Below are 18857 nucleotides of genomic sequence, written 5' to 3'. Positions count from 1 at the left end.
ATTACTGTATATGTGTAGTATAGTCTAAAGACTGGGAGCCTGATTCCTCCCAGCTTCATTTTTCTTCTTTGTTTTTCTCAAAATTGCATTGGCTATTTGGGTATTTTGTGTTTTCGTACAAAATATAAAATATTTTGTTCTAATTATGTGAAAAATGCCATTAGTAATTTAATAGGGATTGCATTGAATCTGTAGATTGCTTTGAGTAGTTTGTTTCTTTATTTATTTATAGTAGGTCTTTGTTGAAATCTTTTATCTTTTTATCTTTCTTGAATGGGTTGAAGTCTATACAACTGTAGCAAGCTGACTTTCTGAACATTTCAGGTGGTGTCCTGCAGTTGGGAGGAGAGAATCAAGTTTACTGTTAAGCTTTTTATACAGCTTAGGTTTTAGGTTTTAGCTTTAGGTCTACTTGGATCTCTTGGTTGTAGGGGTCTGGTGTACTGGGGTGAGAAAGATTGTCTGTTACAAAAACAATATCCTCACTGCTGTGTGGGTACCAGATGAGCAGCTGTTGGAATGTGGCATGAATTCACTGTCCCTAACTACTCCATAGTAATAACACTGAATCATAGTCATTAATAATGGAATAGTGAGAGCGATGTTTTAGATTTAAAAGGACTGGCTCTTAGAATCTGTTGCCTTGTTTTTGTGGTTTCAACTGCAGCTACATTGGATGTAGAAAGTGAAATTACATAATGATAATTGAAAGCATAGGGACAAAAATCTGAATAATGACATGTTCCTCACCCTTATAATACTGTCAAGTGTATCTCAATCCAGGTGGGATTAATATGATAAGGGACAGAAATGATAAGGACCTAAGAGAAGCAGAATAGATTAGGAAGAGGTGGCAAGAATACACAGAAAACTGTACAAAAAAAAGATCTTAAAGACCTGCATAACCATGATGGTGTGGTCACTCACCTAGAGCCAGACATCCCGGAGTGTGAAGTCAAGTGATACTTAACTTTAAAGCATTACTATGAACAAAGCTAGTGAAGGTAATAGAAATTCCAGCTGAGCTATTTAAAATCCTAAAAGGAGATGCTGTTGAAGTGCTGCACTCAATATGCCAGCAAATTTGGAAAGCTCAGCAGTGGCCACAGGACTGGAAAATGTCAGTTTTTATTCCAATCCCAAAGAAGGGCATTTCCAAGGAATGTTCAAAGTACCATACAATTGCCCTCATTTTCCATGTTAGTAAGGTTGTGCTCAAAATCCTTTAATAGTATGTGAACTGGGAACTTCCAGATGTACAAGCTAGGTTTAGATAAGGCAGAGGAAATGGAGATCAAATTGCCAACATTCATATGATCATAGAGAAAGCAAGGAAATTCCAGAAAAGTATCTGCTTCATTGACTATGTGAAAGGCTTTGACTGCATGGATCACAACAATCTGTGGAAAATTCTGTAAGAGACAGGAATACCAGACCACCTTACCTGTCTCCTGAGAAACCTGTATGCAGGTCAAGAAGAAGCAGTTAGAACTGGATGTGGAACAGTAGACTGGTTCAAAATTGGGAAAGGAGTATGAAAAGGCTGTATATTGTCACTATTTATTTAATTTATATGCAGAGTACATCATACAAAATGCCAGGCTGGATGACTCACAAGCTAGAATCAAGATTGCCAGGAGAAATATCAACAACCTCAAATATGTAGATGATATCACTCTAATGGCATAAAGTGAAGAGGAACTAAAGAATCTCTTGATGAGGATGAAAGAGGAGAGTGAAAAAGCTGGCTTAACACTCAACATTCAAAATACAATGATCATGGCATCCTGTTCCATCACTTCATAGCATATATATGGGGAAAAGTTGAAGCAGTGACAGATTTTATTTTCTTGGGTTCCAAAATCACTTTGAACAGTGACCACAGCCATGAAATTAAAACATGTTTGTTTCTTGGAAGGAAAGCTATGACAAACCTAGACAGAATATTGAAAAGCAGATACATCATGTTGCCAACAAAAGTCCATAGAGTCAAAGCTATGGTTTTTCCAGTAGTCATGTACAAACGTAAGAGTCGGGCCACTAGGAAGGCTATGAATTGAAAGTCACTTAGTCGTGTCTGACTCTTGGCTATACAGTCCATGGAATTCTCCAGACCAGAATACTGGAGTGGGCAGCCGTTCTCTTCTTCAGGGGATCTTCCCAACCCAGGGATCAAACCCAGGTCTCCCGCACTGCAGGCAGATTCTTTACCAGCTGAGCCACAAGGGAAGCCCTTAAGAAGGCTGAGGCCTGAAGAATTGATGCTTTTAAATTGTGATGCTAGAGGAGAATATTGACAGTCCTTTGGACTGTAAGGAGATCAAACCAGTCAATCCTAAAGGAAATCAACCCTGAATATTGATTGAACGGACTGATGCTCAAGCTCAGATACTTTGGCCACCTGATGCAAAATGCTGACTCATTGGAAAAGACTCTGATGCTGGGAAAGATTGAAGGTGAAAGGAGAAGAGGGCAGCAGAGGATGAGATGATTAGATAGCATCACCAACTCGATGGACATGAGTTTGAACAAACTCCGGAAGATAATGAAGGACAGGGAAGCCTGGTGTGCTGCAGCCCATGGTGTCTCAAAGAGTCAGACATGACTTAGTGACTGAACAGCAGCAACAACTTTGTTAATTCTTTCTAAATTCATAATATTTTATTTTTTATTTAATATTTATTTATTTATTCATTTTAACTTTACAATATTGTATTGGTTTTGCCATGCATTGACTTGAATCCTCCATGGGTGTACAATTGTTTATTCGTTTGGCTGCACTGGATCTTAGTTGGAGCACAGGGGATCTTCAGTCTCAGGTGAGACAGGCAGGACTTTAGTTACAGCATATGAAGTCTTAGTTGTGAAATGTGGAATCTAGTTTCCTGACCGGGGATTGAACCCAGGCCCTCTGCATTGGAAGTATGGAGTCTTAGCTATTGGACCACCCAGGAAGTCCCTCATAGGGTTTTTCTTGTTTTGTTTTTTTTTTTAACTGTTTTATGGTCTCAATCAACAGAAGTAATATTATGAGTAATACTATCATTACATGTAAATGATTCAAATATTATAAAGTAGTCCTCTCACTACTATATAAAATAGATAACTAAAAAGCACCTACAATATAGCACAGGGAACTCTAATTAAAACTCTGTAATGACATATATGGGGAAATAACTTTTAAAAGAATAGATTATATGTATATATATGGCTAATTCACTTTACTGTATACCTGAAACTAACACAACTTTATAAATCAACTATACGCCAGTAAAAATCATAAAAATAAAGGAGTCTTCTTTGTAAAGTGACAGAAGGAGCTGCATGAGGGGTTGAGAAGTAGGCTGACTTTATTCCTCTTCTTCTTCATTTTAGCTTTGACTCCCTGGCTGGTTGGCCTGGTCCTGTCTCTAATGCTCACACTCACAGGGATATTCCAGTGGTGCGTCAGGCAAAGTGCCGAAGCTGAGAACATGGTGATGTTTATCTTTCTGTTCTTAGCTTTTTCAAGTCTCCTTGCTGTTAAGTGGCATAAAAGCAATTCTTATGTAAAATAGTAAAACTATTGTTTTTGCATCATAGTTAACAGGTTTTTTTTTGTATTCTCCTCCATCTGCTTAAAGTTAATATGAAATAAAATATATACATCTTTTCTCAGACTTATGTATACCATGTCAGAAAGTTTTATATTCATCACAAACTGGCTTCAAATACAATAAATGTTTCATAGGAGAAAGATTTTGAAATTCTGGAGAGAATATAGGCTAATTGTTTGTTAACTTAGCAGCTTGTTTTTTTTTTTCCATTTATTTTTTTTAGTTGGAGGCTAATTACTTTATAATATTGTAGTGGTTTTTGTCATACATTAACATGAATCAGCCATGGATTTCCATGTATTCCCCATCCCAATCCCCCCTCCCACCTCCCTCTCCACCCATTATACAGAGTGAAGTAAGCCAGAAAGATAAAGATCAATACAGTATACTAACGCATATATATGGAATTTAGAAAGATGGTAACGATAACCCTATATGCAAAACAGAAAAAGAGACACAGATGTACAGAACAGACTTTTGGACTTGGTGGGAGAAGGCGAGGGTGGGATGTTTTGAGAGAACAGCATCGAAACATGTATATTATCTAGGGTGAAACAGATCACCAGCAGCTTGTTTCTTAATGGGTAATTCCTCATTTTTGGTAAAAGAAAAGAATCCAGTATTTTGAGGTTTATTTAATTGATATGTTTCTCCACCCCCCCTACATTTTAGTGTTTATTCTTGTAGGTGTTGAACACCTGAATTTGCTGGCAGCCCTTCTTTCTGGTAGGATAGGTTCCCTCTCAGAATGTGCTCTCAAGGGTGTGGAGTTATGGTTGTTTAGGAGGCCTTAGTCAGTATGTACATTATACACTTTTGAATATTTGTATCTTCTCCTAAAGGGAGAAAAACAAAGTCTTTCTGAGGTCAGCCTTCTAACAGAGTAGACAGTGACTAATTATTAAAATGAGGCTTGATGACCATCCAGTTCTGCTCATCTGTAACATGTGGTCCTTCTGTAGCCGCACATACTGATTGGTGTCCATAGTGTTCTTTTCTTTGAAAAAATTCTGTTGCTTTTTATTCAGATGTGGAAGGTGGGTCAATACAATTTTACCATTCAGTTCTCTAATTCTTTTAGTTTTAATATAAAGTTGAAGGGAATAGTCGTTAAGTAAAAGTGTTGAAGACGATGAACAAGTTTGCAAATCATCCAAGACTTCATCAGACTCCTACTTCTGTCCTTTGTGGATGCTGAGACCTGGGATATTCTGAACCACAGAAAAGCAGAAGGTTTCATTTACTATCTCTGAAGACCCATTAATAAGACCCTCTGATACTAACTCATGTGATATCAAATGTGTTTCAAATGATTTCAGTAGAAAGAGGGATTGAATATACAGACCTTGAGAAAGAAGCACCCTGGGAATATGTGTATCATCCACCTCCATCCTGGCCCTATATTGGAGAGATTGACTTTACTGATACGAACTTTGGGTACAGCTTAGATGGGCCTCTGGTATTGAAGACCCTGGAAATGTCCATTGACCCAGGACAAAAGGTTTGTTTAAGCCATTTGCCTCTTTAAAATCCAGCTAAAGGTTTAGCACCACATCTGCTTTTGGCTTCCTTGTCCGTGTACAGGGGGACTCTTTGTTCCTAATGGATGCAGATTAGATCAGTGACACTGTCCCTGAATCTTTCTTGGAAACTGACCATGGAATGAGGATATCAGCATTTTTTCCCTGTGTCACCAGCTCCTTCATGGTGGTTAACAGGCCCTTGGCTCCAGGGCTTGATCTTAACCTGACCCAGAACACTATATGTGATACCTAGTTATTTATAGGAAGTCTGGGTAATCTGGGTAGTCTGCCCTGGCTCCCTGTTCCTAACTCTCCAAGATTTCATTCCTTTCCATCTTTTATATTTTAAATATATTTTTATTTATTTATTTGGCTGTGTTGGTCTTAGTTGTGGCACACAGGATATTTGATCTTCATTATGGCATGCAAAGTCTTAGTTGCAGCTTGTTGAATCTATTAATAGTTCTCTGATCAGGAATCGAACCCAGGCCCCTTACATTGGGAGCACAGGTTCTTAGCCACTGGACCACTAGCAGAGTCCCCATCTTTTCTTCTTTGTGTTTCTGAAATCTTATTTTCCTCCCATGGCACCCTCTGGTTGCAGCCTGCTCCTCTGTCCCTGGGTTTTTGCCGTGAACTTGTCCTCCATTCACCCACACTGAGCTGTCATGCCCCTGCCCTCCCACCCACAGACTGCTTCTTTCTTTAGCACAGATCTGATGCTTACTGGCCTGGGTTGAGCTACTGCTGGAACCAGGCCACAGCCCTGAGCCCACTGCAGTGGGGGCCATCAGGTGAGCTTGTAGCCACTAGAGATGAGCCTGAATCATGACTCAGTCGAGGGTGAGGAACCAGGGCCTCAGATGGAAGCAGGGCCTGGAGACTTGCTCAAAGTCAAAAGCACATTGAAGGGAGCAGGGAAGATCCACATGGGAGAAGGCAGAGAGGCTGTGACCTATACCTGCCATTGTCCATGTCTGCGGGTGATGTTCCTTTCACGTTAAACTTGAGGCTCTCAGCTGGGCCCAGGACAGAGTCTTGAAAAGACTAAACCAGAACAGACAAGGTGGTGGGAAACTCTTCCCCACCTCCCTCTGAAGCCAGTGTGTCTCCTGACTCACTCACACCCCTGCACTCAGGCTGTGTGTGGTTCTCCCAAAGCACCATGCCCTAAAGCTTTCAGTGTGCACGCTGCCCCTCCACCTCAGAGACCTGTCCCCCATCATCTGGCTGGTGAACGTATCCTCATTTTCTGAGTTGATCTAATGCATCTTTGAGACCCTCAATTCTTCCTTAGTGTCTTATATTTTCTTTTAAGATAGAAATTATGGTACACCTGTTTTCACAGTAGCCAGAAGTTGGAAGGAATTAAGTCCTTATAGTGAAATATTCAGTTTTATAAAGGAAGAAAATTCTGACCTATGGATAAACCTTTATGATATTTTGCCAAATGATATAAGCCAGACACAAAGGGAATAAATACTCTGATTCCACTTATGTGAAATTCCTAAGTAGTCAAATTCAAGAAGACAGGAAGTAGGATGGTGGTCTCCAGGGACGGGGGGGATGGGAAATGGGGAGTTGTTTGTTTAATGAGTATAGAATTTCAGTTTTAGCAAGCAAAAAATTTCTCAAGGTTGGTTGCACAACAATGAGAATTTAAACTGTCCACTTAAAAATGGTTAACTAGTTAAATTTTATGTTATGTGAATTTTACTATTCATATAAAAAGGTATATGGTATCACAAAAGCTAGCACCTATAGCATGCTTTATAATATGGAGTCTGTATTTCATAGTAAGTACCTTGAGGCTTTTTAAAATCAGAGAGCATCTTGTTTTGGTCTTTGTTCCCCAGAAAGTGGCGTTCTGCAGGGCACAGAGAGCATGCTTAGGGACTGCTGGTTGTGAGGGTGAGTAGCACACAGGTGTGAGCAGCCAGTAACCAGCACACACACATACACAAGACAACTCTGAACAACTGAAAGAACTGCTCTTTAAAACTCTCACCACCACAGACCCACCTAGTGGACTCTACCTGTAATTTAATGAATGATACCCTTGTAACATGAAAATGAAAAAAATAAATATTCAACTTAATCCCCAGATGCTATCCAGGGAGCAGTTCAGTTAGTCACAGGGCAAAAGCTGGTCCTAATTATTTCCAGTTCCATTGTAGTTCAGGAAGTAGGTGAACTTCTGTATCAGGAAAACATTAACCACAGCTCTTGATAAAATCCTGTCCCCTAGAGCACTGAAGGCAATGTCTGTTTACTCTCAGACAATGTGTCTGTCAGATTTTCCATTGTAAATGTAATTCTGTTAACTTGCACTTGTCTTAAAATTTCCCCAAAGGCATAGAATATGAATTTTCTAAGAAACTCTCTAGTACAACTTTGGAACAAGTCAGATTCTTATTCTTCCTTCTTAAAGGCTGCAAATCATAGGATTACTGAGATTCTAAAATGTTTGAGGGCAAATTAAATTTGGAGACTGAATTAATGACTGCAGCAACTTGACACAGCATCGTCATTAGCTTCATTTTTGTGTTGGGAGATGAAACTCCTCAAGAAGCCATTTCACTCCACCTGTGTACATCACAGGTTTCCTCTCCTGCTCACCTGTCCCCGCCCCTGTCGCTCCAGGACACCCCTTTGGTGTTGGATTTTAGTGAGAGAGGCTGCTGGGATGGGGGAGGGGACATGTGAGTGAGCCAGACCAGCAGAAGTGGGGCTTTATTCTCTTTCCTTCGTTTCCTCTGCTACCACGATTCCTGGAAGTTACAATCAATAGGAAAGTGTAGTAGGTACTATGCAGGATTTTAATTCATGGAAGAAATACCAAGTGAAAATAAAGAGCCAGGACTTCCCTGGTTTTGCAGTGGAGAAGAATTCACCTCCCAGTGCAGGGGACACTGGTTCAATCCCTAGTCTGAGAAGACTTCACATACCACAGAGCAAGTAACGTATGCGGCACAACTACTGAGCCTACATGCCACAACTACTAAAGCTTGTGCTCAGCAACAAAAGAAGCCACCTCAGTGAGAAGCCCATGCCCTGCAACAACGAGTAGCCCAGACTCATCACAACTAGAGACAGCCTGCACAAAGCAATCATGACACAGCACAGCCAAAAATTAAAAAAGAAACAAACCAACATGAAGTAAATAGCACCTTAGGCTTTCTGGTTTTCTGAACCTAGGCTGAATTTTTCATGTAGATGATTTTGTGGTTGATTTGATCACTTTAGAGAGTCCTGGCCCATATTAAAGCATTTTTCAGCTCTTGAGGTAGAATAATTTTGTTTGTTTTTGCTCACAGCTATTACTTGGATACTACATTTTTACAGATGTTTACTAGGCCTTGCTATAATGTGCAAAAATATTAGTTTCCTATTTTTTTCTCTTTTTTTACATAATGGTTTCTTAGAAACCCCTCCCTTCACTCTGAGCTTTTTCCCCTTCCCCTGCCGACTTCCTAATTCCTTGTGACTCAGACTGTGGTGTCAGGGCCAGCAGTACCTGCATCTCCTGGAGTTTCTTATAAATGCAGAGTCTCAGGCCCATTCAGATCACTTTCTCAGCACTGTGTTTAAACAGGACCTCCTACTACAGTCCTTTACCTCCTATAGGCAGTTCTGATGACTGATAACCTGTGATTTCCAAGAAATGTCTTTTGATAGTGTGAAACTAAGCTCATGAATCCCCTAAATCCCTCTTGTGACTCAGCATGAAGCTCTAGAAAGTTCTGTGCCACTTACTATACAGATTTACTTACTTTTATATTCTATAAATTGGGGCTTTACAGTATAATCTAATTCTGTATGGTTCCACTGCATTTCTTTGCATCTTTCAATGGAGTCTGTCTTCATCACAAGCAGTTTTCATCCTGTGTCCTGCCTTCCTCACACCAGCCTCCTCCAGGGATAGAGGAATTTCCCACGGGCTCAGCCCTGCCTGGAACTGGAGTCAGAGATAGCTGAGCGAAGCAGTCAGAGATTGCTGAGAGTAGGTGTGGCTCTTTCACCACCTGACGGGATGAAATGTGAATCTTGCTCCCCAAGCAGGGCACGAGGTCTATCTGGTCTGTTCCCCAGGCACCATGTGCCCCACTCAGCTGCAGGTTTGTCTCAGCCCAGCTGTGGGTGCTGGTTCTTCCTGCTTGACAGCTGGCCCACCTCCCCTCAGGCACTCTCTTGCTCCCACTCACCACGTGTATGCCAGTATTCACATCATGCTTTAACTCTCTGGTTGTAGGATCTCTATGTTAGGCCTGTGTCTTTAATTGCAGCTACACTCCTCCCCACTTTCTCTGTTCTAGCTACACAGAGGGACCTGATAAGATGCCAGGCCATCCAGGTGATAAGGAGGCCATCAGCAGATGGAGAAGAGCCTGAGGATGTGGATTTGAGTCCCATCCTGTGACTTATGGGTTCTGACATTTCAGGCAGACTAATTCATCTAACTAAGCCTCAATCTTTTCTTTTGCAAAATGGAAGTGATAGAATGTAACCTGTAGGCTTGTTGAACAACTTAAACAAGATAAGACATGTAAAGCACCCAGTGTGGGGATCACAGTAATTTCTTGGATAAAGATGGTCATCATTCTCACTGGGTGTAAAATGACCATAACCACTTATACTGCAAAGGTTGTAAATCCCATGAGAAAAGAGGTGTTGGCCATTTGAAGTTGTATTTACAGCTATAGGATCCGTCTGCTGTGTCTGTCTTTGTCCAGCTTATCATATACCTAAATAATACGGTAATAGATTTTCCATAAATTTCTCTGGCTTGAGTTAAAAACCTCAGCTCCCAATGGAAGCTTCTTTGTCTCAGGACACCACAGGTAATACAAACAAGACAGTCAAACCCCATACAGATTCTGCTGTCAACATGTGCAGTTCATCTGAAGAAACAAGAAAATGGCTATATTAGCTTTGTAAGCTAGAAAGAGGTCACAGTTTTTATAGAAGATTTTATAAGAATGACATAACATCTGTTAGGGTTGGGACAAGCCCACATGAGGGGAAAGGGAGAGCAATTCCAAGGATTTAGGCATGTGAGACAGACTTAGTGATGTGTGGTTAGGGTTTCAGCAGGTGGAGATGCATTCAGCAGAAATGCATGTGAAAGTTCTTTTAGGAGGTGGGGTCAGCATAAGCAAAAGCATGATACCCTGATCTAGTGAGTGACGAACTAGGCGCCTGCAGAGCATTCAGGAAAATCAGCTGCCAGGTGTGCAGCAGATATTTTCATGTTCAACTCTGACAACTCCAAAGTCACCCCAAGGAACGTGACTTGTGGACATGAAGGATGGAGAGGTCAGTGGGAACAGTTTTGTAGAAGAAACATCCTGGGGTGGAGTGATGGGCACAGAGCCGGCCTTTGAGAGTTTAATCTGAGAAGTGAGAGCACGTGGACCAGAGTGGGCAGATGCAGGAGGCAGGGAGCCTGGAGCTGCTGTGCCTCCAGCAAAATGCCCCGGGAAAGTGATTACATTTTTTTGGAATCAAACTGATGTCGATTATAACAAAGATATAACACTCAGGTTTGTGAATGTGCCGGGAAATGAGTGAGAGTAGAAATGGTATCATATTTCTGGAGAGTAGGTTAACAGCTTAACAGCTTCCTCTGAAAATGTTCATACTTGATTCTCAGCAGTTCACATCTGAGAATTTATCTGAAGGAAATGATTGACAGTGTTTGAAAAAAATTTAAAAAAGATTTAGCTTCAAGGGTATTTAACAGAGTTATTTATAATAGCAAGTTATTGGAAATTGCCTAAATATCCAGCAGTAGGGGGTTTGTTAAATGATCACATATACTGTAATATTTTATAGCCATTAAAATAAATATTCTTATGAAATACTAAATGAAAACACATAACAGTGTGTTCATATTAATCCCATTTTGTTTATATATGTGAACTTGTGTCTTTAAGAACACATACAGAAGTCTAGGAAATAAAAACATCATCTTGAAATGGTTTTTTCAGAGTACTGAGTATAGCTAGTATTTATTCATTTCAGGTTCATTTGCACTGATTATGATTAAAGATCATAGTCATAAAACATAGTTTTTTTTATAAATCATAAAATAAATCATAAAGCAAAGTTTGTTTTAACTTGTTTTTTTAAAAGATAATGCAGCCTGGCACTCCAGTGCTGACTGTGGGTCTTAAAATGAGGAACTGAGTCATGAAATACTGCAAGAGTAGTCTTCAGGGCTTGGCACCATGCTGGACTCAGGGAAGTAAGGTGGACAGTTCAGCCCCTGATCCTGGGAAAGAAGTCGTGAGAGTCAAGTGAGGATGATGGAGGAAGGGGTTGCTTTGTGTGGGGCATTGGGTGTTGATTATGTTGAGTTTGATGTGTGCAGGGAAATCCCAGTGCAAGTGTCTAACAAGTTGGTGTCATCATCAGAGACCAACCTGATTGGAAAAACAGAAAGGGATCATTTCAAAGCAAATAAAATATGATTTTCTCCAAGTGTCTTTTTAATTTTATTTATTTATCTTTGGCTGTGCTGGGTCTTTGTTGCTGCTTGGGCTTTACTCTAGTTGTGGTGAACGGGGACTCCTCTAGTTGTGTGCCTGGGCTTCTCATTGTGGTGGCCTCTCCTGTTACAAAGCACAGTCTATAGGGTGTGAGGGCTTCAGTAGTTGTGGCATGTGGGCCCAGTACTTTTGGTTCCTGTGTTGTAGAGCACAGGCTCAATAGTTGTGGTGCATGAGCTTAGTTGCTCTGTGGCATGTGGGATTCTCCTGTACCAGGGATTGCACCTGTGTCTCCTGCACTGGCCCGTGGCTTCTTTACCACTGAGCCACCAGGGAAGCCCTCCAAGTGTCTTTTGATTGAAAAATGTAAGCTTACTGATACTGGTGACACTCACCATAGGCAATTGGTAAAACCCTTTGGTTACCCAGAAAAAACATTCAGACTATAGTTTCGATGACTGAACTGTAGGACAGCCAGAGCCAGATTTTCTTTGAGTTGCCTTTTTCTTTTTGGGGGGCCTGTGGCCATGCAGTATGTGGGATCTTAGTTCTCTGATGAGGAATTGATTTCACACCTCCTATAGTGGAAGCACAGAATCTTAGCCACTGAACTGCCAGGGAAGTTCCCCATTTTTTTTTTTTAATTCCTCTCATTGGAGTTTGGAGTTCATAGTCCTTGGTCATGAGCAGTCCTTAGTGCCCCTGCATATCTCAGTCCATTTATCCAATGTCTACAAATGTTCTTGTTTGCACAGATGGATCAGTTTTAGTAGAGCTGATAACATGGGAACATCCACACATTCTCACAGATACAGTTCTCACCTGTGTCCTGATGTGTGTTGATTTATGTATGAGAACACCCAGAAATACAGAAATACACCTGTTTTATTGTGCTTCACAGATAATGCATTCTTTTTTTAAAAACAAATTGTACATTTATGGCAGTGCTGTGTCAAGCAAGTACATTAGCACCATTTTTCCTATAGCATTTGCTAACTTCATGTCTCTGTGTCACATTTTGGTAATTCTTACAGTATTTCAAACTGTTTCATTATTATTATATTTGTTATTCTGATCTGTGATCAGTGTATTTTAATGTTAAAGACTCAGATGATTGTTAGCATTCTTTTAGCAATAAACTATTGAAAATTAAGGTATGTACATCATTTTCAATATATAATGCTACTGTACAGTTAGTAGACTACAATATAGTATAAACATTAATTTATTTGAATAGAGGAACATAAAATTCATATAACTTGCTTTATTTTGTGATAGTCACATGATTGAGGCTGCTGAAACCAAATCCAAAATATCTTTGAGTTTTGCCTGTACACACATGTGAGCCACATGTGTACACACTACGACCTGCCTGTGTGCAGAGAATGGACCATCTGAATTATATGGATTAGGGTTTAAAATAAGGTACAAAATGTCCTGAGAAACCTGTATGCAGGTCAAGAACAAAGAATTAGAACCAGACATGGAACAACAGACTAGTTAAAAATTGGGAAAGGTGTATGTCAAGGCTGTATATCATTACCCTGCTTATTCAACTTATATGCAAAGTACATCATGCGAAATGCCAGTCTGGATGAAGCTCAAGCTGGAATCAAGATTTCTGGGAGAAATATCAATAACCTTAGATGTGCAGATGACACCACCCTTATGGAAGAAAGTGAAGAACTAAAGCACCTATTGATGAAAGTGAAAGAGGAGAATGAAAAAGCTGGCTTAACCTCAACATTCAGAAAACTAATATCATGGCATCCAGTCCCATCACTTCATGGCAAATAGATGGGGAAACAGTGGAAACAGTGACAGACTTTATTTTCTTGGGCTCCAAAATCACTGTGGTCAGTGACTGCAGCCATGAAATTAAAAGACACTTGCTCTTGGGAAGAAAAACTATGACAAATTTAGACAGTGTATTAAAAAGCAGAGACATTACTTTGCCAAAAAAGGTCCATCTGGGCAAAGCTATGGTTTTTCCAGTAGTTATGTGTGGATGTGAGAGTTAAACCATAAAGAAGGCTGAGCACCAAAGAATTGATGCTTTTGATCTGCGGTGTTGGAAAAGACTCTTGAGAGTCCTTTGGACAAGGATATCAAACCAGTTAATCCTAAAGGAAATCAACCTTGAATATTGCTTGGAAAAGCTTATGCTGAAGCTGAAGCTCCAATACTTTGGCTACCTGATGAAAAGAGCCGATTCATTGGGAACAACCTTGATGCTGGGAAAGATTGAAGGCAGGAGAGGGGGATGACAGAGGACTAGATGGTTGGATAGCATCACCAACACAACTCATGTCCACGAATTTGAGCAAGCTCTGAGAGATGATGAAAGACAGGGAAGCCTGGCATGCTTCAGTCCATGAGGTCGCACAGATTCAGACATGACTAAGCTACTAAACAACAACAACAACAAAATATCTAATAGACATTGTATTATCTTTGTAAGATAATAAATAGCTAAACCCATTTTTTCTTATGTTTAATCTATATAAAGATAAACTCTTCTTTGAAATGCCATGATTGATTTGACAGACTAAGATGGGAAACTTTAGAGATTCAAATCAGAAAATATGATTCAAATCGGAAAACATGAAAAGTTCCAAGAATTCTGATTATATTGCTCAGAAAGATTTAGTTGTTTTCTTTAAAGCTATGAGTTTTAAAATTTTACTGATTTACAAATGATTGAAAGCATGTCTTACACTCTCATCAATTCCAGATTGATTCTGAATAGAGATGAAATCATCTATTGGGAAGCTTGCTTCAGGGAATTTTCAGTTGGGCTTCTCTGGTGGCTCAGACAGTAAAGAATCTGCCTGCAATGAGGAAGAACCCTGCAATGTGCAAGACCCAATTTCGATCCCTGGGTCAGGAAGAATCTTCTGGAGTAGGAAATGGCAACCCACCTCAGTATTCTTGCCTGGAGATTCCCATGGACAGAGGAGCCTGGTGGGCTACAGTCCATGGGATCGCAATGAGTCGGACACGACTGAGAGACTAACACTTCCACACTCCCATGCAAGTCAGTTCCAGAAAAACAAACAACCCAGTCAAAAAGTGGGGAAAAGACATAAGCATATATTTATCCAAAGAAGACATACAGATGGCTAACAAACACATGAAAAGATGCTCAACATTGCTCATTGTTAGAGAAATGCAAATCAAAACCACAGTGAGATACCACCTCACACCCATCAGAATGGCCGTCATCAAAAAGTCTACAAACACTAAATGCTGGAGAGGGTGCTGATTAAAGGGAACCCTCTTTCACTATTGGTGGGAATGTAAGTTGATGCAGCCACTATGGAAGACAGTATGGAGATTCATTAAAAAAAAACTATGAATGAAACAACCATGTGACCTAGCAATCCCACTACTAGGCATATGTTCTGAGGAAACCAAAATTGAAAAAGACATGTGTACCCCAATGTTGTAGCAGCACTATTTACAATAGCTGGAACATGGAAGCAACCTAGATGTCCATCAACAGATGAAGGGATAAAGAAGCTGTGCTACATATACACAGTGGAATATTACTCAGCCATAAAAAGAACACATTTGAGTCAGTTCTAATGAGGTGGATGAACCTAGAGCCTATTATACAGAGTGAAGCAAGTCAGAAAGAGAAAAACAAGTATTATATACCAACGTGTATATATGGAATCTAGAAAGATGGTACTGATGAAATTATTTGCAGGGCAGCAGTGGAGACATAGACATAGGGAACAGACTTATGGACCTGGTGAGATGGGGGGAGGAAGAAGAGGGTGGGATGTATGGAGAGAGTAACATGGAAACTTACATTACGGAATGTAAAATAGACAGACAGTGGGGATTTGCTCTATGACTCTGGGAACTCAAACCTGGGCTCTGTAACAATCTAGAGGGGGGGATGAGAAGGGAGGTAGGAGGGAGGTTCAAGAAGGAGGGGACGTATGTATACCTAAGGCTCATTCATGTTGATGTTCGGCAGAAACCAACACTATTCTGTAAAGCAATTATCCTTCAATTAAAAAAAAATTAAAAGGGATAATTTTTTAAAGGCTGTAGTCAGAAGCCTTGCCTCCCAGTAATAAAACAAATATACCCATAGGCCTTCTAAGTAGCTTCAGAGACTCTAAATCAGGGATCCCCAACCACTGGACCACAGACTTGTACCGCTACATGGGCTGTTAGGAACTGGGCCGCACAACAAGAGGTGAGTAGTGGGCTGGTGAACAAAGCTTCACCTGCTGCTCCCCATCACTCACATTACACCTGAACCTCCTCCCCTCCCACCCCTGTCCTGTCTGTGAACAACTTGTCTTCCATGAAACTGGGTCCCTGGTGCCAAAAATGTTGGGGACTGCTGCTGTAAATAATAAATCCATGGCTGATTCATGTCAATGTATGGCAAAACCCACTACAATATTGTAAAGTAATTAGCCTCCAGTTAATAAAAATAAATGGAAAAAATATATTTTTAATAATAAGTTTTGAAACAAATTATATATATACTGCTACAAAATTTAAAATCTTTTAAAAATACTTTTTAAGAATTTATGAACAGAAAGTAAATCACCCTTCACTCCTGTCATCACACAGCTCCTCCCCAGGTGGAGCCCCAGCCCGGCTGTTGACTGTCTTGTTGACTGTTCTGTGCATCAGGAAGAACTTGTGAACATGTGGTCTTCCTGTTTTTAAGCACAGATGATAGCTGTTCTTTCCTTTTTTCAGCTAATATTATATCTCAGATTATATCAATGCATATAGTTGTCTCATTCGTTTTAATGGCTACATAGTATTACACTTTCTCCATTTCCTATTTCTTATTTTCAATACTTGTCAAGCAGAGTTTTTAAAACATAGGGATTACAACCTGATATTGACATCCAAATTTATTGTGCTCATATTATGTGTGAAAATGAGACACCCTTGGGCAGACAGTATTAATAGATTTCCCAGCCTCTTTGTCACCCTGTGTTTATCTCCAGGCTTTGAATTAGTAAAATGATTTTATTTATCAGTTTGCTCTAGTGATAGAACTTACATGTCAATCAAAATGATCAGAACTCTAGTGGATCTACAGGTTGTTTGGTATTAAGTTCAGCCCCACTGAGGGTTCTAAGGGGGCTACTTCCTCCATAGAATAAACACAACTGGTGGGCTGTTCTGCACCACTTGTACTTCTATCACATTCAGCGTGTGGGGATGAGGCTCAGAGTAGCTGTGTGCCATATGATCTACCACAAGGTAAGTGTCACTAAGTACCATGATGTGTACCTCCTTTGAGGGATCAGGAACATTTGGGGAAAGTTCTCTGTAAACTAAAAATTTCATAACTGATATTGTTTATACCTTCCTAGAGAAGCTTACTATTTGCATCAAGCCAAATTCATTGTTATGGTTGAAGCAAACTTTACCAATAAATAATGAAAAATTTTCTTTTCAGGTCAAGTGAAGCCTGCCCTTAATAACTTTTAGTCATAGGCTGCTGCATCAGTTCAGTTCAGTCACTCAGTCGTGTCTAACTCTTTGCGACCCCATGAATCACAGCACACCAGGCCTCCCTGTCCATCACCAACTCCCAGAGTTTACTCAAACTCATGCCCATTGAGTTGGTGATGCCATCCAGCCATCTCACCCTCTGCCATCCCCTTCTCCTCCTGTCCCCAATCCCTCCCAGCATCAGGGTCTTTTCCAATAAGTCAACTCTTCACATGAGGTGACCAAAGTATTGGAGTTTCAGCTTTAGCATCAGTCCTTCCAATGAACACCCAGGGCTGATCTCTTTTAGGCTGGACTGGTTGGATATCCTTGCAGTCCAAGGGACTCTCAAGAGTCTTCTCCAACACCACAGTTCAAAAGCATCAATTCTTAGGCGCTCACCTTTCTTCACAGTCCAACTCTCACATCCATACATGACCACTGGAAAAACTGTAGTCTTGACTAGATGGACCTAATACCCAGTAAATTAGTAGTAAAAATATTAAATTAATATTTAAAACTAAGTATCAAAAGTATCAAGATGATTTTCAATGTCTTCATGCCTAAATCCCATAGTGTCACTCATGGAAATTTTTTGTGGTTGTTCATTAAAACCTTCATTTACATCAAATTTGTATTTAAAAGTGAACTTCAGTGACTGGATCTATAAAATTAAATCTAGAAGCAGAGAATGTATTTGAGAAAGAAAATGATTATAATTTTAAAAGACCTATCTAATTATAGTCAATATAATTATGTTAACTGAAGGAAAATATGGATAATTCATGTCAAATATATACTCACTATATTTAACAGATGGTATTGTTTTTAATGGTATTAAATAAAATAGTAGGCTATTTGAGATAATGGAGAAGGAAATGACAGGATTTCCAGGATTCTTGCCTGGAAAGTACCATGGACTGAGGAGCATGGTGGATTACAGTCCATGGGGTCACAAAGAGTTGAACACGACTGAGTGAACACACATTTGAGATAAAATTTGAAATTTTACACTGTTTTTTTAATTCTAAAGAGAATTTGTTGCTTTTCATTTAGGCTATTTTAATACATTATTTCCTTTTATCTTTAGTATGCATTATAGCATTTTTAATAAGTGATTTAACGTGTTCAGTGATTTTGTATTGAGGAATGCCATGAAATTATTCCATAGTTTACCCTGGTATAAACTGGTATAAAAAGAATAAGGATTTATGGTATCTTTATAAAGGTATTACCACAGATACATCAGTGTCAAAAGCTGAAACTCTTCATCCTGGATACCTCTATGCCTTAGACTGCTTTAAAAAAAGAAATCCTCATTGAGTGTATCATATCCTTGAAATTTTCCAAGAGAGTAGATCTTAAATGTTCTCACCACAGACAAAAATAGGATAACTGTATTAGATAGTGAATACTTTATTTTTTTTTCATTTATTTTTATTAGTTGGAGGCTAATTACTTCACAACATTGCAGTGGGTTTTGTCATACATTGACATGAATCAGCCATAGATTTACATGTATTCCCCATCCCGATCCCCCCTCCCACCTCCCTCTCCACCCGATTCCTCTGGGTCTTCCCAGTGCACCAGGCCCGAGCACTTGTCTCATGCATCACCTGGGCTGGTGATCTGTTTCACCATAGATAGTATACATGCTGTTCTTTTGAAATATCCCACCCTCACATTCTCCCACAGAGTTCAAAAGTCTGTTCTGTATTTCTGTGTCTCTTTTTCTTTTTGCATATAGGGTTATCGTTACCATCCTT

The 18857-nt window shown here is 39.8% G+C and overlaps 1 protein-coding gene across 1 annotated transcript in view; it reads left to right on the top strand.

Annotated features, from left to right (window-relative positions):
- Positions 1-18857, top strand: part of LOC122447239 (ATP-binding cassette sub-family C member 4-like) — a 245412-nt gene that overhangs the window by 98109 nt on the left and 128446 nt on the right. Inside the window, exon 17 of the mRNA XM_043477775.1 lies at positions 16753-16857. Within this exon, the coding sequence (XP_043333710.1) occupies positions 16753-16857 (105 nt within the window). The remainder of the gene's footprint in view (positions 1-16752; positions 16858-18857) is intronic.

This window comes from Cervus canadensis, chromosome 9, assembly GCF_019320065.1.
Source record: "Cervus canadensis isolate Bull #8, Minnesota chromosome 9, ASM1932006v1, whole genome shotgun sequence".
Lineage (NCBI taxonomy): Eukaryota > Metazoa > Chordata > Mammalia > Artiodactyla > Cervidae > Cervus > Cervus canadensis.
The sequence above is the reverse complement of the archived record's forward strand: the minus strand, read 5'-3'. Positions and strand labels throughout refer to the sequence as shown.